The 24,952-nt window shown below is 37.7% G+C and overlaps 2 protein-coding genes across 2 annotated transcripts; both read right to left on the bottom strand.

Annotated features, from left to right (window-relative positions):
• On the bottom strand, positions 1–10,475 carry rhcgb (Rh family, C glycoprotein b). The gene is made up of 11 exons (XM_020931076.2): positions 9,976–10,475; positions 7,203–7,395; positions 6,213–6,363; positions 5,577–5,724; positions 5,328–5,494; positions 4,728–4,865; positions 3,751–3,887; positions 3,148–3,272; positions 2,628–2,701; positions 1,529–1,596; positions 1–99 (listed from the first exon to the last, which is right to left on the bottom strand). The coding sequence occupies exons 1-11, from the start codon at positions 10,196–10,198 to the stop codon at positions 66–68; spliced, it is 1,458 nt and encodes a 485-aa protein (XP_020786735.2). The 5' UTR covers positions 10,199–10,475; the 3' UTR covers positions 1–65.
• Positions 10,476–12,620: 2,145 nt separating this feature from the next.
• Positions 12,621–18,242, bottom strand: gdpgp1 (GDP-D-glucose phosphorylase 1). The gene is given in 4 exon segments (XM_020931156.2): positions 12,621–15,792; positions 15,794–16,054; positions 16,056–16,564; positions 18,071–18,242. Coding segments are annotated over 3 exon segments (1,077 nt in total). The 5' UTR covers positions 16,557–16,564; positions 18,071–18,242; the 3' UTR covers positions 12,621–15,477.
• Between the last annotated feature and the right edge of the window lie 6,710 nt (positions 18,243–24,952).

The raw sequence follows: 24,952 nt of genomic DNA, 5'->3' as shown, positions 1-24,952 counted from the left end.
GATTAAGAATTTTGTGCAAATACTGAAATTAACTTTTTCACTTCAACATTTAGGTAAGAAATGTGTCAGTTCTGTTCCATGCTAAAATTTGACTCCACTCTGTAAAAACAAATAATAAAAAATCATTAATAAGAAGAGGTACAGCAAATGCATTTTCATTATTATAAAGTTGTACAGTTTTCCCTTACGACCTCTTGTATATAGCTGAGATATAGTTGTATTACTATATTTCTATATTTAATTTTTACTTGTACATTTATATTTATATAATATGCCTTATTTGAGACCAGTCTCTTGCTGTTTTTCCTTTTTTATTATAATATATTGTGATGTGTGAGCTGCTGTGTCCAAATAATTTCCCGTATGGATCATTAAAGCTCATCTCAATCTAAGTTTACATTATGGTACAGTTAAAATCTTCTACCTTAATAATGTTTTCTTTGTCTTATTTTTAGTTCAACAAAGACACCGCACGTACAGGGTCACATTGAACAGTGTTTAACCCAAACCCCTATAAACAAACAGGACTGTCCTTATGTAACAGAAACTGAGACAAATGACTGCACTGCACGTCTCGTTTCTTTCCTCGCCTCCTTCTCCTTGATTCCTCTTCTCGATTCTGCAGGAAATGGGCGAGGAAGTCCCACCCAAAGAGGAGACAAGGGGAGGAGAAAGGATATAAACTCCTCGCTGAGACCAATAAAGTTTGATTATTTTATCTGACGTCTGCCTCCTGAAACCTCCCTCATGTTTAGTCCTTCATTCTGTGGTTTTCTTTGGGACACCGCTTATTATGACACATTTGATTGACAGCTGAAAAGTGGTGTTTCGAGGAGAGGAATCAAGGAAAAGGATGCAAGGACAGAGAATTGAGATGTGGCCACTCCACTATATTCTACATCCAACAGAGTCAAGGAACAAAAGATCACTGGAGAATGAACTCTTTAGGATCTGCTGCCACCTTGAGGAAATGTTATGTCACAACACTGTTCTAACTACCATCTTAAACTGGCTCAAAGCTTTCACCCTCTGATTTACAAGGCTTCCTACCCTCTAGACTTAACTTTTAAAATGTAAGATAATTTGTGTTGTTGTTTTTAAATCAACTTGAATATATTAAAGGTCCTGTATTACACAAAATGGACTCTTGTGAGCTTTAAGCCATGTTATAATGTCTTTACCTCATCAAAAACAAAGCTGGAGTTGAGTTTTGTTTCATTCCACATATTTTAGTAATCCTTTATTATTGGTCTGTCTACATCTCCAAAGCTCAAAATGCTCTCTTCTACCCTGTGATGTCATGTAGTGGTAGTTTTCAAGCTACGAACTACTTTTACATTTTGTTCACTAGAGATTCAAATGATTCTAGTGAAAGTGTATGGAGTTTAAAAACACAGTGGAGCTAAATATGTGTTAAACATGCATGAATGAAACAAAACACAACTTTTTTTTGAAGAGGAAATGATATAACATTGTTATGGGCCCTTTAACAAACACTTTTTTGTCAAATGTGCTAAAGGATACTCACATATCTTTGTTCCTCATGTGGTTGTTGTACTGCAAGATAGGTGGAATGCTTTCTTCATCTTCTGGTACCTGTATAAACAAAAAAGAAACAAAAAAAAATCTGATCAGAAATAAAAATGATATCATGGAATAAGATAAGCTTGAAGTTTTCTGATTTTCTGTTCTGTGTTATAATGTGGTTTCCTCGTCACAAACAGCCCTGGAGTTGTGTTTTGGTTCATTCACACATGTTTAACACACAAACCCTGCGTATTTAGGGTGAGTTCTTCTCTCAAACTGAAAACACACTGTTCCACCTTGTGATGTTGTGGTAATACAGGAAGTGCTCCACTGTGTTTTTAAATTCCATGCACCCTCACTAGAATCATTTGGACCATTTCAGCTGTGGATTTACAGCCTGATTCATCAGCCGATTTCACTTCGTGGAAACCGTCTGACCTCACAGCATTAGGATTCATTCGCTCGACAATAGGTGGGTACTTTTTTTTATTTATCCAATCGCTGCTATTTAGTCGGGATGTATGTAATGCGCCGCTAACGGGGCTAAATGGTATAATAAGCTTTTCCCAAATCCCATAGGAAGAAGGGCAACAACGTCTTTCCCCTTGATAAAATTCACAAAACATTCTCTTTATTCCAGCTTTTAATCCACGATCTCGGGAATTGTTGCCAACACAGAATATATGACTCTTCGCTGATTGGCTGGTGCACGGACTCACACTTCCGGGGTTCGTGCAAACCGTCTCGTGTATTCTAATTCCTGACCTAGTCACTGGAGAGAAATGAAATTGAGCGGAGGCACTAGGTGGCGCCAGCCTGGCTAGTGGACTTGCCAATCTCTACTAAACAAAAGGTAAAAGGTAGCTGTTGACTTGAAAACTACCACTTCATGACATCAAAAGGTGGAACAGAGCATTTTGAGCTTTGGATGTAGACAGACTAATAATAAAGTTTTACTCAAACATGTGTGAATGAAACAAAACAGAACTCCAGGTCTGTTTTTGAGGAGGTAACAACTTTATAACAGAGCTTAAAGCTCACAAGAGTAAATTTTGTGTAATATAGGACATTTAAGAAAAGACCAGACTAGAGCCTCCTACCTCCCAGTACGGCTCGTCATCAAAGCAGTTGTCATCAGCAGGATCTCCCCAGATGGGTAAACGTAGAATACACCCTGAAAACATATTCATTTCATTTACTGACCACAAAGTTGTTAACCTCGGTTATTCTTTCATTCTTATTTCTATGTTTTGGCAATAAACTGGATATATAAATGGACATAGCTAACCCGCTTGCTGCTGTGTTCCAAATACTAAGTGATCATGTGGGTGTTTCCAGCTCCTTCGCCTCTGGCTCCAGTTGACTTTACACCCCTCTATCTGTAACTGCTGGGGTGAGCCTTGTCATTTTGATCTTAAAAATCTGCATGATCCTGGTGGTTTTATTTTGCAATTTTGTCCATAATTAATAATAAATTCCTCTTCCTAATATGGAACTGAACTCCAAATTCGCCTTGTGAGCTTCATTTGACTGGAGCTGAGCACTGTGGATTACGTCACACTCCCTTAGTCCACTTCTTTATACTCTAGTTTTGGTTAAGAGAAACCTAATGGAGCTTACCAACAATGATTCCTCCTCCGATACCAAAGCAGACAGCCACACAGATGCCCGCCGCCTGATGCCCTCCCTGTTTAGTGGGCGGCATGTTTTTGTAGGCACCCTCAAAGTCAAAGGTGTTAATCAGTCTGTGACAAAAAAGAAATAAGAAAGAAGAAATAATGCCTTTTCTTTCACTTAATTTCGAAACTACAAACCTTTTACAACAAAAACAGACCTGGAGTTGTGTTTTGTTTCATTCATACATGTTAAGCATGCAACTTCTGCTTATTTAGGCTGAGTTCTTCTCTCTGTTCCACCTTGTGATGTCATGTGGTAATACAGGAAGTGCTCCACTGTGTTTTTAAACTCCATACACCTTCACTACAATCATTTAGATAATTTAAGCCCTGAAATTTCCAATCTCTACTGAACAAAAGGTAAAAGGTAGCTGACATCACAAGGTGCAACAGAGCAGTTTGATGTTTGGAGAAGTGGATGGATTACAGGTTACTCAAACATGTGAAACAAAATGAACAAAACACAACTCCACATATGTTTTTGATGAGGTAACAACATTCTAACGTCGCTTAAAGCTCACAAGAGTCAATTTAAGATCTGTCTCACCCTTCGTGACCGTAGACAGACTCAGATGCGGCTGCAGCTGTGATGGCTCCTACAATTCCCCCAATGAGTCCAGGCATGGCATGGAGATTATGGATTCCACATGTGTCTTGGATTTTAAGATGCTTCTCCATGAAAGGCTAAATAAAACATATATGATGCTAAGAAAAGAATAGAAATAGAGCTAGAGTGAATTCTAAAACTTTGCTCCTGTTGACCTCACCACTTCTCCAGAGTTTACCTGATCCTTTTGCTTCTCTCATCTTTTCATCATCCACTTAACTCTCCTCATCCTCTCATCATTCCCTTCACTCTCCTCATCCTCACATCATCCTCTTCATTAACCTCATCATCTCATTGTCTCTTCACTCTCCTCATCCTCTCATCGTCCCCACCACTCTCCTCATATTCTCAATGTTCCCTTCACTCTCTTCACTCTTCTCATCCTCTCATCATCCCTTCACTTTCCTCATCCTCTCATCATCCCTTCCTCCTCTCTTCGTCCGCTTCACTTTTTTCATCCTCTCATCGTCCCCTTTACTCTCTTCACTCTTCTCATCCTCTCATCGTCCCCTCATCCTCTCATTGTCCCCTTAACTCTCCTCATCCTCTCATTGTCCCATATTCTCTCTTCACTCACCTCATCCTCTCATCGTCTCCTTCTCTCTCCTCATCCTCTCATCATCCATTTCACTCTCCTCATCCTCTCATTGTTCCTTTTACTTTCCTCATCCTCTCATTGTTCCTTTTACTCTCCTCATCCTCTCATTGTTCCTTTTACTTTCCTCATCCTGTCATCGTCCCCTTCTCTCCTCATCCTCTCAACGTCCCCTTCACTTTTCTCATCTTCTCATCGTTCCCTTCACTCTCCTCATCCTCTCATTGTTCCTTTTACTCTCCTCATCCTCTCATCGTCCACCTCACTCCTTCAAAGATAACTCATTGAATAAAACGTCTTGAGGCTGAAGTGAGGGGCTTACAGTGAGGTAGATGTAGCCCAGTGTCGAGATGATTCCACAGCAGAACCCGACGATGAGGGAGCCGTAGGGCATCAGCATGAACTCAGCCGCCGTCCCCACAGCGACGCCTCCAGCGAGAGTCGAGTTCTGGATGTGAACCTGAAAAATATGAGATCTCAATGAACCCGTTTTTTTTGTTTTTTTTTTTTTTTTTAAGGGCCCATATTACGCAATTTTCTGATTTGTGTTATAATGTTGTTTCCTCATCATAAATATACCTGAATTTATGTTTTGTTTTTTTTTTTTATTCACACACTTCAACACACATATCCTGCATCCTTTTGGGTTTTAAAACTCCATACACCTTGACTAAAATTATTTGGATGATTTCAGCTCTGGAATTGCCCATCTTTACTGAACAAAAGGTAAAAGGAGCTGTTAACGTGAAAGGAGATGTTGACAAACTAATAAAGGATTACTCAAACATGGGTGACTGAAACAAAACACAAATCCAGGTATGGTTTTTGACGAGGTAGCGGCATTATAACATGGCTTAAAACTCATAAATTTTGTGTACTATAGGACCTTTGACTGTAAATGGTTTGGCTTCTTTATTCTTACCATGTCTAATTTTCCATGCTTTTGGAAGAGACTGGAGATGGCCATAGTTGTGAGTACAGTTGAGGCTAAAGCTAAATATGTGTTGATAGCTGCTCTGTGTTGACCGTCCCCATGGTCAGTGATGGCTGAGTTGAAGCTCGGCCAGAACATCCACAAGAAAAGGGTACCTGAAATACAGTTTTGAAGTCTTTTTAAATGTAAGACTTGATTAATTAAATTATCACTTGTGTCTGTGTGAATAAAACATACCAATCATGGCAAAAACATCAGAGTGGTAGACGGAGCCCTGCAGACGGCTGCTCTGGTCCAGGTTCGGTCGGTAAAGCATCCATGAGACGGAGAGTCCATAATAACCTCCAAAAGTGTGGATGACCATGGAGCCGCCAGCGTCTCTGGCCTAAAAAAATTAAGAATATTGTAAGTTTTTGTTTACACAGTATTAGAACGTAAGAAAGTGAAAGTAGTAAGTTACTTCACTTAAGTACATTTTAAACTGGATGCTTTTACTTCACTACTTTCTTGAACCAGACTGAAAAGTAAAAGTATTTTTACTCTTGTGTGAAACCTGCTGAAAAGCCTGAGGGTTTATTTTTTTAACATTTGTAGTTTGAGCAAACATAAACAAATATAAAAAACAGCAAGCAAAGGAAGACTGATTCAATTGTTTCTGCTGAATAAAACTTAGTGCAAATCTTTATCAAAATCAATACATTTTAAGCCTCAAAATCTGTACAAAATTCTTAGACTTTTTACTCTTTAAGTATATTTTTAAGCAGGTACTTTAATACTTTGGGAGGGGACTGTTTTTGAGTATGGAACTGCATTAAACAGAGAAATGTCATGTACTGTGCAGAAAAATAGACCAGAAATGCAGTTCTTACTGACATGAATGAGACTGAGGATGATGTATTCTTCCACAGCAAACAGGGTGATTCCAAACAGAGTGAGGACCATGAGCTGGACTGGACTGACTTTACCCAGCACGGCTCCATAGGCGATCAGACACCCAGCCACACAAAAGTCTGCGTTGATCAAACTACAGAAAGAGACACTGAAGTTAAAGGTCCTATATTACACAAAATTGACTTGCGTGACACTTTAGCCATGTTTTAATGTCACCTCATCTGGAGTTGTGTTTTGTTTCATTCACACATATTTGAGTAATCCTGGTTTATCTGGTCTACTGGTTTTCAGTAGAGATCGCCAGTTCCAGGGCTGAAATTATCCAAATGACTCTAGTGAACGTGTGTAGAGTTTAAAAATGCAGCAGATCTTTTCCTGTATTACCACATGACATCACAAGGTGGAAGAAAGTGTTTTCAGTTTGAGATAAGAACTCAGCCTAAATATGCAGGATTTTTGCGTTAAACATTGCGTAAATGCAACAAAACACAACGCCTGGTATGTTTTTGATGAGGAAACATTATGACATACTTTTGAAAATACCATAATATGGGCCCCTTTAGTACAGAGAAATTTCCAGAATCAACTTTTCCATGTCTTGTTGTCTTACGTCACAGCAGGAGTCAACATTCCCATAAAAAGACTGACTTGGCAGCGCTTCATTGGCTACTTTCATGGAGGCATGACTCTTTATTTACTCTACAAACTGTCTCAAGACACTTTTTACAGTCAACAACGGAACAGTAGATGTCTGACTGGTTTCTCCACCTCTGTGCAATTTTGATTTGGGAAAATATGCAGGTAGATAGAGTTTTTTTTCCCAAGTAGGAATACAATACAAGCCAGTGGTTAGTTTCATCGTTCTAGGTAATGTATGAATGAAAAGTTACATAATGTGCTGCACCTGATCTGTGATTGTAAAGAATACCACCACTATACAATTTTAAGCACAAAAGAAAATGAGACACCCACTTTTCGACTCCTATTTTGATTTTTCCATCGGTGTAGTCCAAGGAGTGGAACCAGCCCTGCATCAGAAGCGCCCACTGGAGTCCGAAAGCCGCGATCAGGAAGTTAAACCCCACGGCACCAAAACTGTATCTCTTCAGGAACGTCATCAAGAAACCGAATCCAACGAAGATCATCACGTGGACATCCTGGAAACCTGGAGGAACAAATGTGGGAGGGCATTTGATTAAAGTGGTCGGACTCTTGTGAGCTTTAAGTCAAATTATCAGCTCCCTTTTAGCTTTTGTTCAGTAGACATCAGCGATTCTGGGTCTGAAACCATCCAAATGATTCTAATGAAGGTGTATCGAGTTTAAAAACACAGCGGAGCACTTCCTTAAGCTTGATTTCATTTATTTATGTACTTATTTTTCAGATCATTTACCAAAAGGGAGATAAGAATCAGGGCAAAACAGATCTCAAGGACTGTTTTTTTACTGCCCACATGTACTCCTGCCTGCTTGGTGCCAAAGATGTGTTCAGATGACACAAGCTCAAATCAAGATACAGTTATTATATGGCTTATTAGAATATTTTTCAGTGGGCATGTCATTTCAAATAAAAACAAAACATTAAATTGAATATGCATGAAATTATGTGTAGACTGTGTTCACTTTTTGTCATTTTTTAAAAGAATAAATAGGTAAATCACTTTAATTACGTGAGCTGTTGTCTGTCACTATATTAAAGATTCTATATTAGCTATATTCTGATCTGTGTTATAGTGTTTCCTCATCTCCAAACCTACCTGGAGTTGTGTTTTGTTTCATTCTCACACTTTTAACACACAAATTCTGCATATTTAGGCTGAGTTCTTCTCTTAAACTGAAATCCATTACAGGTTTTAGTCATGTTATAATGTTGTTTCCCACTCAAAAACTGACCTCAAGTTGTGGTTTCACTCACACATGTTTAAGTAATCCTTTATTATTAGTGTGTCTACAACTTCTACAAAGCTTAAAATGCTTCAATCCAACTTGTGATGTCATGTGGTGATACAAGAAGTGCTCCGCTGTGTTTTTAAACTCCACACACCTTCACTTTTAGAATCATTTGGATGATTTCAGCCTTGCAATTGCCAATCTCTACTAAACAAAAAGCTAAAAGGTAAGCGTTAACTTGAAAACTACCACTACATGACATCACAAGGTGGAACAGAGCATTTTAAGCTTTGTAAATGTAGTAGACACTAATAATAAAGGATTACTTAAACATGTGTGAGTGAAACCACAACTCCAGGTCAGTTTTTGAGGAGGAACCAACATTATAACATGGCGAAAACCTGTAATGGATTTCAGAGAACTGTAAAGACAACATTTTGGGTGCTTTTAACATTAAAAAGATCGGATTTTTTTGTATTTAATTAACATAGCAAGTAGGGTTGTAATGATATCCAAATCTCTCAGTACGATATTATCACGATATGCATCTCATGGTATTTATTGTGATATTTTGAAGAGGCTATTATAATTGTAGATAGGACACTTTTTTGCTTTTAAAATACCTTGACAAGATTTTGGTGTGAATTATTTCTGTCATAATCCCAAGAATTTAAGTAAAAACATATTTCTTCATGTTATTTGCACTGAAATGAATCATGGAATATGGAGTTCCCAATGTTTATAAGCTGTTGTTACTATAAAACCATGCATTTAAACAAAGAAAGTTGTAATTCGATACATTGTGACAGCCCATGAGACGATACGATATTAAGATATTTCAGTTATTGTTACATTCCTAAGAGCAATGACCTTAATTTTTCCTCATCCTTAAAAAACGTGGACTGAAAACAGTACAAAAAACAATCTAAAATGTGTAATATAATAACACTTTTTGACATCTGTCCTATTTGTTATGCAACACGCTGTATAGCAACTGCTGCCTTTGTTCCTCCATATGTCATGACAATACACACACACACATTCCTATCTATTGTACTGAGAGGATAAAAGACCTCGAGCTCATACACACCGTTCCACACACAACAATGTCAGGAATAACATTTATCATTGGACACCCTACACCATAACGGAGATGGCTTCTTGATAACATGGTCATTGACACCAAAAGATGTACCTCTACTGTGCAGTACAATGTAACCCCACCCATGCCACATACTGAAGGACGGTTAATCTTTAGCAGAACTTGCAAAATTGTGTAATTAAAAATGGTGTTTGTTTTGCTTAATTGTAGATGGAGTGGAAATGATGCCTGAAGTGTCCCATGGGAGAAGCAATGTATCTTAAGAGCTTTGTCAGCAACTTAGGTAATTAGATCGTCATAAATACAGGATTCACAACAATGTAATAGTATAAAAAAAAGAGTCAGAATAAAGGAAACATTATGAACAAATAGTCAATCACAAAGCTAATATCGAATTGCATCTTGAAAAAAAAAAAAAGAGGAAAATTAAAATAGGTCTTTTGGATTGTCTGTAACTATTGCAACAGTTTGAATTCGTTACCACTCTGAAAAGTAGGTACTATATATAACTATATGTTTTTATGTATGTCCATAACCAAAAAACAAGATGTTTACATATGCAAATCTTAAAACTGTCTTGAAGGAGTAAATAGAAAATAAGAATTGAAAAAAAAGGAGGGGAAAAAAATGTAGGATAAAAAATCTGACATACTAAATATGACAAAATCATACAAATATAATAAAAACATGCATTCTTCCTCCTCATTTATATCAAAAAGCAAAAGGTAAACTGAAAATAAAAGGCGAAACTTACTTGGATATCTGAAGTAGAAGTCATTCTCAATGTCACTTGAAATATTATGGGCTTTCTTGTGCTCTACCCAGTGTGGGTCCGACTCCTCATCGTACCGGATAAAAACACCAAACAGAATAATCATTGCTATTTGCCACACGAAGCAAACAGCTGGAAAACTAATTCTCACATTTGTATTTTTAGGGCCGTCACACAGCTCCCTAAAGCTCTGCACGCAACCCATTTTTTAAAAGATTTTTTCAAGATATGTTCAAGTTCCAGGACAATATGAGAAGGAAGAAGCAGCTTTAACAGTCTTAACAGCTCTATTAATTCTGCTTACAGCTGAGGATGAGCTTAAGGGGAAGGGTGGTGATGGTCCTCCCAGTGACACACCCCCAAAGACAATATATAAAAGTGGAATGTGTCTCTCAAGGACTCCAGGGCTTTTGAGCTGTACAATCTAATATGACTTATTAAAAGTGCACTATGTCTGGAAAGTATGACAATAAACAGCTCTACCTTACATTTATTCAATTACAGGTGGTTTTATAGCTCAAAAATAACTAGAAACGCAGGTATTCTGACTGTCAGCGGGGTTTCTGTTACGACCCAGCTCATTGGGGACAGGGAAGTAACAAAATACCCAAGATGTAAAATGGAATAAATGAAATAATGTTTAATTAATAGGGATGTAGCAAGTAAATTAACAAAACAGACTAAAATATATACAGAATATACCCTAAACTAAGAAACAAAATAACAGAATTACACAGTTTTGTGCCACAAAACGGGTCACGCAGGCTTATACAAAAACAAAAACAATTGCCTTTCCACAGATCTGACTTGTAAAAGATAGAAAACTTCACCACTGAGAAGGATCTCCATCAGGAAAATTATACAGTGCTTTAAGTTCTAAGTCATTACTTACTAAAAACCTTTTGAAATGTATAAATATATTTTTAAAACACATACAATTACATCCACCCTAAACACAAACATTGCATATCTCCTCATTTTCCATTGTAAATATAAGAGCAAAACCTTTGTCAGTAGTTATGATTGGTTAGAAAGACATGCTTATATGTTTTGTTACATTTAGTACTATTGACAGTAGAGATTAACAGACAATGTAAAGTGTATCACATGACACAGAACAATGGCAATCCTAGTTTTTAACGTCGTTCACGGAGCTCCACGTGTTTCGCCTGAAGCGTTGGAAAACAGAAATACATGTGTGTGCGATGTGTGCAGTCTTTACCGGCATGTACTCTCCCACGTGTTTGTTCAGAGGGCATCATATATACAAAACACAAACCAAAGCATGACATTTCAAACCAAAAAAAAAAAAAAGAAAAAGAAAATCCTGAATGAGCCGGAATCCAAAAGTGGAATGAAAGTCAAAACACTGGTTGTAATTGAAGAAGGTAGGTCTTTATTTATGTTTTATTAATTTTAGGTTTACTTTTCAGACATTAAGTCGACCATAATTTGAAGATAGTGTCTGTAGTTTGTTAGTTACTTTGTTGTGAAGCACTTTGTAAATGATATATAAGTGGTAATTGTGTGTTTTAAAAGACCAATCAGGCAGAGCAACTTTCAAATGGTGTAAGTAAAATACTGGTTAAACTATTAAAATGTACTAATGCAATGATAAAAATAAACAAATAAAATAAAAAGGTGAAACTTACTTGGATATCTGAAGTAGAAGTCATTCTCAATGTCACTTGAAATATTCTTGGCTTTCCTGTGCGAATAAAACACATGATTATTCTGTTTGGTAAAATACTTTTGTTTATTAAAGGTGCACTATGTAAATTTTGTGGGGTTTCTATGGATATGTCATTGCTCTGACTGGAAAGTTCCACAGTATGACATTAAAGAGCTCTACTTTACATTTATTCAATTACAGGCGTTGGTTTTATTGTTCAAAAATGACAAAAATTGCCTCTTCACAGATATGATCCATAATTTGGTCTGGTTTGGGCTCCATGAAGATAGAAAAGTTTAATCCCATTCTGTGAAACATTCCAGACAAATCAATAAAATCTCCATGGAGAAAAGCATCTGACGGACCTTCTACCAGAAAAGTTACACAATACACCTTTAACCCTCCTGGTACATTTTTATACATCTCAGCTTTTCTTTTTTGCATAACTTTGGCTATATTGCACCAAATAGCACCAGAATTGACCAGATGTGTATTTTGTGATGTGTTTTTAATTTCTTTCAAAACCACATTAATTGAACAGTCAGGAATCGAAATAATCACACCCGTGGTCCTTAGGTACATGTTTGTCCCATTGACTTCCATTCAAAATGCTTTTTTTTTTTACTATATAACTATAACTTTGCCAGTATATTTTTACTTTATGATGTATTTTTCATTCTTTGATGTTAAAAACCCTTCAAAATGTTTTATTTTAGCCTCTTTTTGATTATTATTCTTTTGCTGTGTATCTTCCATTACAAGGTTATATCAATAGAAAGACATTTGTACATATTAGTCCACACTGAAGACCCAAGACAGAGATATTTGAGGTTAAAATGATATGGTTGTGTTCTAGAGGAGTCCCCAGCTTCTGATAATCCCAACACAAACTAATTAAAATTCCTTGAAAGATATAGAAAAACATAATTTACACATAATTTGATACGTTTGCTGTCAAAAATGGCATTTAAGGGGTTAAAATTTCAAAATATACATTTTTTGGTATGTATGATTAGGGCGGAAGTAAATGAAGACATTGATATTAAAAAGTTGGACAAAAATCTTTGTGGTATTCTTTTCTGGTGTACATTTAAGCAGGTGCACAAGGTTTAAGTAATCATTTTGTTGATTCAGACTTGAGTTCTGGACACATGCAAGTGAACTGTTCCATTGTTCTGACGACAGATGACTGATCGTACCAGGAGACACTAAACAGTAAATAAATAGAGTTCAGGTGACTTCATGCCACCTTCAAATTCCCCACATGTCTTCAGTCAGTCACAGCCCACTCATGTTAAAGGGGTGTAACCTTTCTGCTGGAGCTTCCATCATCTGATGAAATAATATACAGTACAGGAATATTCATGTGGAACAGTTACTTAATACTTATATTCAAACATCCACACTATGTACACATTTTCTAATCCAGTCCTGAATTATTTAATGAATTATTATATAAATATTTGTTTGAACATCAGTTAAAAAGCACATAATGGTGCATCAGTTCACAGTAATGATTATATAAAGAGATCAAATGTGATAAATAGGAATATGCTATGGAGTCCATGATGCTCAAAAGGAATAGGAAGAAGTTTTAAAACATGGAACTTCAAGAGAAAAACACATAAAACTACATGCAAGTATGGTTTATAACTATAACTCTAAACCATTCTAACTTGAGTCGAAGTTGATACTGATCAAATGACGTGAGTATTTTTTATCTTGTCCAAACCTTGTGGGGCATAAAACAAAATATAACTGGTCTACATCAAAGCTGTGTTGAGTAAATAGCACACCAGATTGTTTGTGAGTTCAGCAGGTGGACATAAAAGCATTTTGTACTGGTACAATGACTCCCAGTGGAGCTTCATTAAAAAGACTGAACAGGTACTCACCCGCCGTGCCCAAGTTATTGCCCTGGTGACGTCAGTCTACCAGATAATGTGCCACTGAAACCTGTGCTGTTGAAGAGGGAGGGTGTGCTCACTTGTGTCCTGATTTGGTCCTGATTTGGTCCTGACTGAGCCCAGTTTAGACCTGATGTTGACCTTGGCTGGTCATTGTCCTGGGTTTAGTCCCTTTAAAATATTAATGTGGTTGTGATTTGTGTAAAAAGAACAACTTCACTAATAACGATCGCATTTTTTTCTATAATTGTAAGTAATTCTACCACTATAACCTTAAAAGCATCACACTGTATTGAGATACAGACCTGAAATTAATGTTCAGAGATTTATTAACTCTGCAGTGGCTCTGTTAAAAACTTTGTAAAATGCACCTGTCTGAATGACTTACTGTATTGGGCCCTCTGCTATGATAATAGTTCAATATTTCTTTGGTGAGATAAGTTTGGACAGCTCTGTTCTAGATCATTTACTTTTTTATTATGGCTGCCAATTGTGTATTTTTTATCTTCACTTATTCGCTTATCTTAATTTTATATTACAATATCAATAGTTTTATTTTTCAATTTCAAGATTGTTTTTATTACTAATGAGTTTCTGTATTGTGTAATTTCCCTGGTGGCTCAATGATGCTTGTGAAAAACTGTTTACAGCAATTAGCAGACTTACGCACATCACTGCTTTGTATACTTAGAAAAAAGTTGAGAAATGTCCAGCAAATTGTTTGAGACAGCAATACCAAGATTTGTTTAGAAACGTTACTCAAGCTTGTGTCTTAAATTACTTGTTTAATGAATATTTACTTTGGCATTCAAATGTGAAGGGCACAAGATAAATTAAGGCAAGTGTAATAGCTATTATTCTATGCACTTGTAAAAATGAACACTTGTAACCAATTTGTACATTTTTATTTTTTTTTCCGTTTGATTTGATGTTCCTTGCATTTGTGCTTCCATCAAAAACACACCTGTAGTTGTGTTTTGTTTTATTCACATATTTTGTCTACATCTTCAAAGCTCAAAATGCTTGATATCATGAAGCGATTGTTCAAATTAACAGATACCTTTTACCTTTAGTTTAGTAGAGACTGGTAATTATCCAAAGTATTCTAGTGAAGGTGTATGGAGTTTAAAATCACAGTGACGATGCACTTCCTCTATTATCACATCACAAAGTGGAACAGAGTGTTTTCGATTTGAGAGAAGAACTAATTTTAAATATGCAGGTTAGAAACAAAACACAACTCCAGTTTTTGATGAAGAAACATCATTATAACATACATTACCAGTCAAAAATTTTAGAACACCCTAATTTTTCCAGTTATTTATTTCAATTCAATTCATGCAAGTCCAATGAAGAGCTTGAACTGGTACAAAGGTAAATACTGAACAGCCAGGGTTAAAAAAAAGAGAAGATAACAAAACACAAGTCTAAGCTCTGCCAAAACTGCCTCAGGAAAAAGATGGTAAGCTTGAAAACATGGAGTATCCAGTACAGTCTCCAGGCTTAAACCCCATCAATCTGGTTTGAGATGAACTGGACAGAAGAGTGAAAGCCAAGCAACCTACAAGTGCCACACATTTATGGGAACTTCTGCAACAGACTTGGGAAGAACTCACTGAAGAATATTTGATTTCTATTGTAAAAAAAGCACGAGCCACGAGTGTGTTCAACTGTTATATCTGCCAAAGGTGGATACTTTCATGAATCAAAAGTTTAGAATATGTTTTGGTCAACAGTAAACATTCAAAAAATGGAAAAAGTGTGGTGTTCTAAAACTTTTGACCGGTCGTGTAGATCAGAAAATAGCGTAATATAGAATTGAATGTACTTTTCATATGGGCCAGTATAATATTTTGGTCATTTAACAATACAATACGTAGCCTATCTATGCTGTACTAGATTACATTATGACTTGCTCAAATGTTCTATAAGATGCTGCTCCAAAGTGACAAACTCGTCTTTAGGAAGAAGATATTTGTTGATGATTTCAGTGACCCCTTCTTCTGTTGCCTTCTCAAAGTCCATCTTGTTTTTGAACGGTAAATGACCCGCCAGCTCACACAGGGCCACATTAAGAGCTGACTCCTCCTTTGCACCGAAGCAGGATTTTCTGGGCCACACAAAAATGCGAACACCTTTCCTTGAACTGTTTTCCATTTCACTGAGTTTGTCATTATGTGGTGGACATCCTCTGGTGAGAAACACATTATGAGCGATGTTTGTGATTTACAAGAAAGTCTGTTACTCTGCAAATGTTTTCTGCTACTTTGTCTATAGACTTCACTTCAGTGTAAAAAACAAAACCAGCATGGTAGTTAATTAAGCGATGGAAGTGTTTTTCAGGAAGAAGTGTCTCTATAGAAATGGACTCAAGGGCTAGTTCGTGGTCAAGGTAATATCCGTGTAAGTGGAGGTGGTTGACGGAAGCGAATCCACCAAGACTGTTAAAACCAACTCGAAATCCAGGATCAGAACTCAGGAAAAACGCTTTCTATACCAATCTCAATGGCAAACTTTGTGAGGACTTGGGGATAACATTGTAAAGGATCAGGGACAAATAGACAGTGGCCAAACTCTAGAGGGCTAACGTTAACTAGTACTATCATTTTTCTAGTAGTAGTATCATTCAGACCATCCCTCGAGTTTTCACATTTTGTCATTTCACATATAATTTCGTCTGGGTTGATTTTGTTGAAATTGAACTGCTTGTGATTGAACTCCTGTTGAATGCTGAGAATCTCTTGAGGCTTGCGTCGCTCTATACCTCTCTGTATATTCAGCTGAGCCACATAGCCATAGTTGCCAGGTAGGATGTGGGTTTGCAGATCGTTCAATTTGTACCGGAAAAGGCCCTTCTCCATTCTCTCTGTCCATCCATCTTGAATGACAGCGTCAAATGGTGCTGACGTCTTTGTGGTTTTGTCATTGCTTCGTTGCACATCGGTGAGGAAATCTTCATGGCTGTAGATAAACTGGAGTGCCATGTCTGGACCTGCTAATGAACAAGCAAAATTAGTTTTATTTTGACAACAAGATAGAATGCAAAGACAGGGGAATTAGTGTTGTCACGATTCTAAAAATTCTCGACTTGATACTCAATACAGATTATGATACCACAATGAAAATAAAAACACTATTTAGACCAGGAGTGCCCAAACTGGGGCTCTGAGATTTTAAGAAGACTCTATTTAAATCCAATCTTACTGAAAAGACTGTCAGGAGATGGGAAGGAGGCCCGTCCTGTCTATTTCCTAATATTTTAAGTTAACTTAATTGTGGTCCATAAGTGGTCCATAAGTGTATATACTAGTTCTCATACAGTTCAACATCATTCTAAAGTAGGGTGACCAGATGTCCCTATTTACCCGGGCCCCAGTCCCAGTTTTGAGCCCTGTGTCCCCTGTCCCAGCAGATTTAGCCAAACCTAATAATTTGTCCCAGTTTTATACAAGAAATGCCCCAGGTGTCCCTATTTTTGACCAATCTGATACCTGTGAACAGTAAAGAGAGGCATACATTGTTATTTGTTTTGGTAAAATACAGAAAAGCTGCTTAAAATGACCAAAACATAAATAAAATGTGATTATACTGACCCATATTAATCATGAATGGGCTGCGCAGAACAATTTTCCTTAATTAAGCACCTGTTTCACAGTTTTATTATTACTAACCACCACAAACCAGGGGTGTCACAGATTATTTTTAAAATCTGGTCACCCTAATCTAAAGATATTCAGGAAAGGTTCAATTCTGTCTTGTTGATGTGACTTTGTTTTAGTATCTCAAGCTGCTCAAATAGTATCTAGTTCTAGTTAGTTCTAGTTAGTTTTAGTATTGTTTCGTACTGGATTTTCAGTACTTTTAAACCTAAAAGAAACAAGCACAATGTTATTCAAAATGGAGATACAGAGGCTTTGTTTATGCCATGAATAACATAGCTCACAACACAACATCAGATTGCATTTAGATCTTAAACTAGACAAAATCCAATATAGTTAGGGTGACCAAATGTCCCTATTTACGCACAGCAGTCCCAGTTTTTAGCCCTGTGTCCCCTGTCCCTGCAGATTTATCCACAACCAGTGAATTGTCCCAGTTTTATACAAGAAATGTCCCAGGTGTCCCTATTTTTGACCAATCTGACCCCTGCTAACAGTAAAGAGGAGCATAAAATGTCATTTGTTTCGGTAAAATACAGAAAAGCTGCTTAAAAATGACCAAAACACAAAGAAAATGTGACTATACTGACCCATGTTAGTTGTGAATAAGTTATGAATGAACATTTTTCATTAATTACGCACTCGTTTCACAATTTTATTATTACCAACCACCACAAAACCAAGCGTCCCAGTTTTTGATTTTGAAAGACTACACCGATTTTATGAGATATATATTAGAAGTGCTGTTAAAAGTAATGACTGAGTAGTTACACTTGAGCTGCCTGGCTCAGTGTCACATTTTCACATTTTGACTTGTGACTAAGCACATAAACGCTCACCTTTCACAAACTAAACGTTATCCCATAAACGCCAAAGTGTTCGCAGAAATACAATATCACGTAAATATAAGAGAAAATATATGATCTAATGTGTTTAAATTGTAAATATCGAGTAAACTCAACCCTAATAGATTCATGACTCAACCAACGTGGTCCTTTCACCTGCCGGTCATGTTGTGTTTCCGGGTTCGTGTTTTTCAGAATAAAACGACAGATTTCAGCGTAAAATAAGATGCGCAATTTAATTAATGCATTAATTAATAACAGGTGTTTGTTAGTTTTTAGCAAATTACAACGACATTTTACATACAATAGGGTAAAAAAAAAATCAACAAATACAAATAAATTATAATTTAAAAAAAGTATTCCAATATAAAACAATGAGACATTTATTTAATTTAATTCTTCTTATTATTTTTTTAACCATAGCCTGCTTCAGTATCGAGGCCTATATATTGCCTACTATAAGTCTACACTGTTTAGATATTCTTTCATGTTTTAATCAGACTATAGCTCTGTGCTATATTGCAATAAGCAGCTGTCATGAGTATCTAGAGCTGACCAATCAGGTGTCACTGTTATTTCTGTCCCTGCATGCCTTTGGGGATACAGCAGTGGGACAAATCTGTGTCACAAAGTTTGGGATAGCCACAAACTAACTTACGCAGTTACTTTTACGCAGGAGAAGTGAGTGAAAAGTGAGGAATAATGGAAGAAAAAGGCAATCAGGTAAGAATAACTGTCTTCAATATATTACCTTATGTTAAATTACCTTCAGTTTGCATTTTTCTGTCAGAGAATAGTCTGCTTGTAAGATTGGATATAGCCCTGCTGAGTAATGTTTGGGGTTTAAACCTGCCAACAGTTTTACTTTTATTTATAAGTGCCACATTAGGGGGTCATTGATAGGACCAGATTTTCACTATTTTGATGTTTTGGTTTCTATTTTTTTTAAGGCAGGAAAGACAGCTGCTGGTGCCTCAAAGGATTCACAGTCATCCTCCAAATCCTCAGCCCAAGGTATGTCTCATTGTTCTATTTAGATTTAGGCCTGTTGAAATGGCCTACTTTTAGGGCCTAATTATGGGTATCCCTGTGGTAATATATATATATATATATATATATATATATATATCGGCTGTGACACTAAGATAAAACCTCGACAGTTTAATTATGGTTTTACAAGTATATTAGCTAATAAGTAACTGTAAAATTTAATAATGAATGTTATCTGAACTAGGTTTACAAAGACTCCAAAACATGAGATGTTTGTGTAATCCTTCTTCAATTTTTTTTTTTTTTTTTTTTACTATGTGCTGAGAGATTTTATGACTTGGACAAAGCAGTTGACCTAAATGCATTAAAATGACAATGTGTAAATTCAGTGTTTTTGAGTAGTGTACTGATCTCATAGATTTTATTATAGTTCTATGACTGATCTATGTTATTATAATGTCATTACCTTTTCAAAAACATGCCTGGAGTTGTGTTTTGTTTCATTCACACTTGGTTATCACACAAGCCCAGCATATTTAGAGTTCTTCTCTCTCAAACAGAAAACACTCCACCTTGTGATGTCATGTGGTAATACATGAAGTGCTCTACTGTGTTTTTACACCTTCACTAGAATCATCTGGATAATTTCAGCCCTATAGTATTATATCTCTTTTGGACTAAGGGTAAAAGCCAGCTGTTAACTTGAAACCGCTTCATGACATCACAAGGTGGAACAGAGCATTTTAAGGTTAAGTAAAGTAAGTTGTTAGTAAGTAAACAGACTAATAATAAAATATTACTCAAACATGTGTGAATAAAAAAAACAAAAACAAACAAACACACCTCTGGGTATGTTTTTGATGAGGTAATAACATCCTAACATGGACTAAAGCTCACAGGAGCCAATTTTATTTAATATAGGACCTTTAACTTTACCTTGCTCCAATTTAGTAAAAATGTCATATTCATTGGCAAGTGATGAATTATTTAAAATAACCACAAGATTAAATGTTTTGCACAGTGATATGATCGTTAGTTATTAAAGTGCTTTGCAATAACAGGGATGGCATGTTCACAAACTATTGTACATTGCTGAGTCAGTGTCTGCATTGTCAACGATCTTGTTTGATGTTGTCATGATTATAAAACTTCAAAGCTGAAATTAAAACATGACTCTTACGGTGAAGGTCAGACAGGATAATTTATTTTAGGATGCGACAATGAGAGCTGTCAACAAAGTAAGCAGACATATATTATCCATTGTGCTAAAACAAACATAAAAACAAAATCATTACAATTCAGTAGTTGTTTTACATATCGTCCTTAAATGTCCTGTATTACACATATTGGGTTCTTGTGAGCTTTAAGTCATGTTATAAAGTTGTTACCTCACCAAATACATATCCAGTTGTTGTGTTTTGTTTCATTCACTCATGTTTGTGTAATCCGTTATTATTAGTCTGTCTACATCTCCAAAGTGTATCCAATGTATCTACTGATGGTGTATGGAGTTTAAAAACACAATGGAGCACTTCCTGTATTACCAAATTACATTAAAAGATGGAACAGAGTGTTATCTGTTTGAGAGAAGAACTCCAAAATATGCAGGGTTTGTGTTTTAAACATGTGTGAATGAAACAAAACACAATTCCAGGTATGTGTAATGAGAGAACAGCATCATCAACATAGATCAGAAAAGTTTGTAATATGGGCCCTTTAAATATCCTAATGCTGTTTCTTCACATCTGTCTTTTACCAGGTCAATCTGGCGCTCAAGAAAATGCCACCAAACCATCTCTCCAAATTTTATTCAACACATTTACAGTCAAGAATGGAGAAGACATTAAAATAGAAATCCCTGTAGCCGGGCAACCTGCACCAAAGATTGAATGGCGAAAGGGTGATCAGGCCGTCAAAGAAACATCTAGGCTCATGATCGTAAACAAGCCTACAATGACACTTCTTCATATACGACACGCTGCCAGGGAACACTCCGGACAGTATTCAATTGAAGTCAGTAACAGCGCTGGAAAACAAACTGGGGAAATCAGTTTAGTTGTTCTGGAAAAGCCCGACCCTCCAGTGGGACCAGTGAAGATTGATGAAGTGAGCTCAGACTATGTTGTAATGTCATGGGGGGCACCAGAGTACACAGGAGGATGCCAGCTTGACAATTATGTTGTGGAAAAACGTGAAACTACGAGTATGGATTGGCAAACAGTATCTGCAACAACAGTTCGAACCACAAAGCCACAAAGCTGAAAACGGGCAGCGAATACCAGTTCAGAATATTTGCCGAAAACAGATATGGAAAAAGTACTTCAATTACATCTCCTATTGTAATGGCGCAATTCCCTTTCAGCGTCCCCTCTGCCCCAGGAACCCCTTACGCTTCCAGTGTCACCAAATACAACATGGTGGTCGAATGGGAGCCACCAGCTAAAGATGGAGGCAGCCCCATCACTGGCTATCACATCGAACGCAAAGAAAAAAACAGTATTCTATGGACTAAACTAAACAAGCTGATCCTTACTGACACTCGCTTCAAAACGACAGGACTTGAGGAAGGCATTGAGTACGAATTCAGGGTTTACGCAGAGAACATTGCCGGACTGAGCCCACCGAGCAAAACATCTGAGAGTTTTGTTGCAAGGGACAGATGTGACCCACCAGGTAAACCGGAAGCTGTAGTTGTAACAAGGGAGCATATAACTCTGAAATGGGCCAAACCGAATTATGATGGTGGCAGCACGATCACTGGGTATGTTGTTGAGAAGAAGGAGCTCCCTGATGGTAGGTGGATGAAGGCAAACTTTACCAATGTTATTGAAACTGAATTTACAATTTCAGACTTAACAGGAGGTCAGAGCTATGAGTTCAGAGTAACTGCTAAAAATGCAGCTGGTGTTTGGAGCGCACCATCTCAAACCATCACTATAATGGCTCAGGACGTCATCGAAGCACGAAGCACCCACAGCTATCATAGACCCTAAATTAAAAACTACCACTATTTTCCCTGCTGGAGATACATTCACTATTGAAGCTGACTACTTTGGAAAACCACTACCTGAAGTTGCGTGGCTGAAAGAAGGCAAGGAAATTGACAAAGCAACAACCAGAATGGAAATCAAAACTACGCTTACGCACACAAGTCTGACAGTTCGGGATTGTATACGCGCAGACGGTGGGCACTATATGTTGAATCTTAGTAACATCGGAGGTACAAAAACCATTCCTATCAATATTAAAGTACTGGACAAACCAGGGCCTCCAGATGGCTCCATAAACGTCAAAGTTGTTAGCGCAGAGAAGTGCAATCTGCATTGGAATCCTCCAGTAAACGATGGAGGCGCTACCGTAACGCACTATGTAATTGAGAAAAGAGAGACCAGCCGTGTGACCTGGACAGGAGTTGACTCTCAAGTTGAAGGTGTAACTTACAAAGTGAATAAGCTGGTACCTGGTAAAGAGTATATATTCAGAATTGCAGCTGTGAATAAATATGGTGTTGGCGACTTCCTCGAAACTGACCCATTTATCGCACAGAATCCTTACACTGTACCAAGCGCTCCCTCCACTCCTACTGCTAGTGCTGTAACTGGGGATTCTGTTGTTCTAACCTGGGAAAGACCTGGGAGCGATGGAGGTTCAGAAATTGACGGTTATATACTTGAAAAACGGGACAAAGATGGCGTCAGATGGACAAAATGCAACAAAAGAAGACTTAATGACCTACGTTTCCGATGCACGGGACTCACAGAGGGACATTACTACCAGTTCAGAGTTTGTGCAGAGAATGCCGCTGGTGTAGGTACTCCAAGTGAACCCAGTGACTATATCAAAATATGTGATGCTACCTACCCTCCTGGACCTCCGACAAATCTCAAAAGCCCTGGTCATTCTAGGAGTACAGTGTCTCTAACCTGGTCAAAACCGATTTATGATGGTGGATCTGCCATTACTGGGTTTGTAGTTGAAATGAAAGAAGCTGGAGAAGAGGAGTGGACTACTTGCACACCAAACTCAATTGAAGATACAAACTTCACTGTTAGGAGACTGAGAGAAAATGGAGAGTACAATTTCAGAGTGTGTGCTGTTAATGCGGCTGGTTCAGGGGACTTTGCAGAACTCCAAGAATCAGTTGTGGCTACTGAAAAGGTCGAGCCACCTGAAATTGAATTAGACCCAGCTCTGAGAAAGATTGTCAGTGTCCGATCCTGCTCTGCTCTCCGTCTTTGCGTCAACATCAGAGGAAATCCAGAGCCTGAAGTGAAGTGGTCCAAGGAAGGTGGTTCTCTCAGTGAGCGTGCCCAAATTGAGGTAACCCCTACTTACACTGAGCTAATGATTGAGAACGTCAACAGAAATCACACTGGGAAGTATGTGTTGATCGCTGAAAACTGTGCAGGCTCCAAATCAGCTTTCATCAATGTCAGAATACTCGACTCCCCCAGTGCACCGACGCAACTGCAAGTGAGGGATGTGAGGAGAGATTCTGTGTCTATCTCATGGGAGCCACCTCTTATTGATGGTGGGTCGAAGATTACTCATTATATCGTGGAGAAGAGAGAAGAGGCTAGAAAGGCTTTTGCGAGCGTATGTGGAGACTGTGTAAGGAACTCCTACAAGATTGAAAACCTACAGGAGGGATGTTTCTATTACTTCCGTGTTTTAGCTGTAAATGAGTTTGGCACTGGGCAACCGGCAGAAACCCCTGAACCAGTCAAAGTTGCTGAGGTCCCCCCACCTCCTGGAAAAATCTGTCTTGTGGATGTCGCTGCCAATAGCGCAAAATTAACTTGGGATAAACCTGACCATGATGGAGGAAGTAAAATATTGTCTTATATTGTTGAAATGCAAACAGAAGATGAGGATTCGTGGACAACATGCTCAGAAAGTAGGGCTCTTGAAACAACCGTTGAGGGACTGATAAAAGGAAAGGAGTATTATTTCAGAGTGAGCGCTGCAAATGAAAAGGGAAGAAGTGAACCTAAGTCATTACCAGCTCCAGTCACTGTGAAAGACAACAGTGCAAAGCCAGTCATAAATCTACTGTGTAACTCATACAGTGTCAGAGCAGGGAATGATTTGAAGATTGAGGTCCCATTCAGGGCTGCTCCACAACCTACAGTCGAATGGAGAAAAGAAGGCGTTGAGTTGAGAGAGACCAGCAGAGTAAATGTGCAGACGACTGACGGATCCTCTCAAATAACTATCAAAGACGCAACAAAATTAGATGTTGGAACTTATGAAGTTTTTGTTAGCAATCCAGTCGGCACTACTTCTGCTGAAATCTTTGTCAATGTTTTCGAAAGACCTGCACCCCCTTGTGACGTTAAGATAGAAGAAGTGAGTGTTGACTTTGTTACTTTATCGTGGCAACCCCCAACTTACAACGGTGGATGCCAAGTCAGTAATTATGTTGTTGAAAAAAGAGATACTGGGAGCACCTTTTGGCAAAGTGTGTCCGCCACAGTAGCAAGAACATCTATTAAGATTTCCCGGCTTACTCAAGGAATCGAATATCAGTTCCGTGTTGCAGCAGAGAATCGCTATGGTAAAAGTTCATACATGGAGACTGATTCAGTAGTCGCACAGTATCCTTTCAATCCACCTGGTCCTCCGATTGACATTAATGTTGTCAGTGCCTCAAAGTCTGCAATATTGATTGCATGGAGAAAGCCAGAAACAGATGGTGGAGATGCCATTATAGGCTATCATATCGAATGCAAAGACCAGAGCAGTATTCTGTGGACAAAGTTAAACAGAAATCTAGTTAATGAAACCCAGTTTAAAGTGACAAATGTCGAAGAAGGTCTTGTATATGAGTTCCGAGTCTGTGCTGAGAATATGGCTGGCATAGGCCCATACAGTAAACCATCTGAT

The sequence above is a fragment of the Boleophthalmus pectinirostris genome, unplaced genomic scaffold (assembly GCF_026225935.1).
Source record: "Boleophthalmus pectinirostris isolate CB_2022bp ecotype Guang Dong unplaced genomic scaffold, ASM2622593v1 HiC_scaffold_2, whole genome shotgun sequence".
Classification (NCBI taxonomy): Eukaryota; Metazoa; Chordata; class Actinopteri; order Gobiiformes; family Gobiidae; genus Boleophthalmus; species Boleophthalmus pectinirostris.
This window is presented reverse-complemented; position numbering and strand designations above follow the sequence as displayed.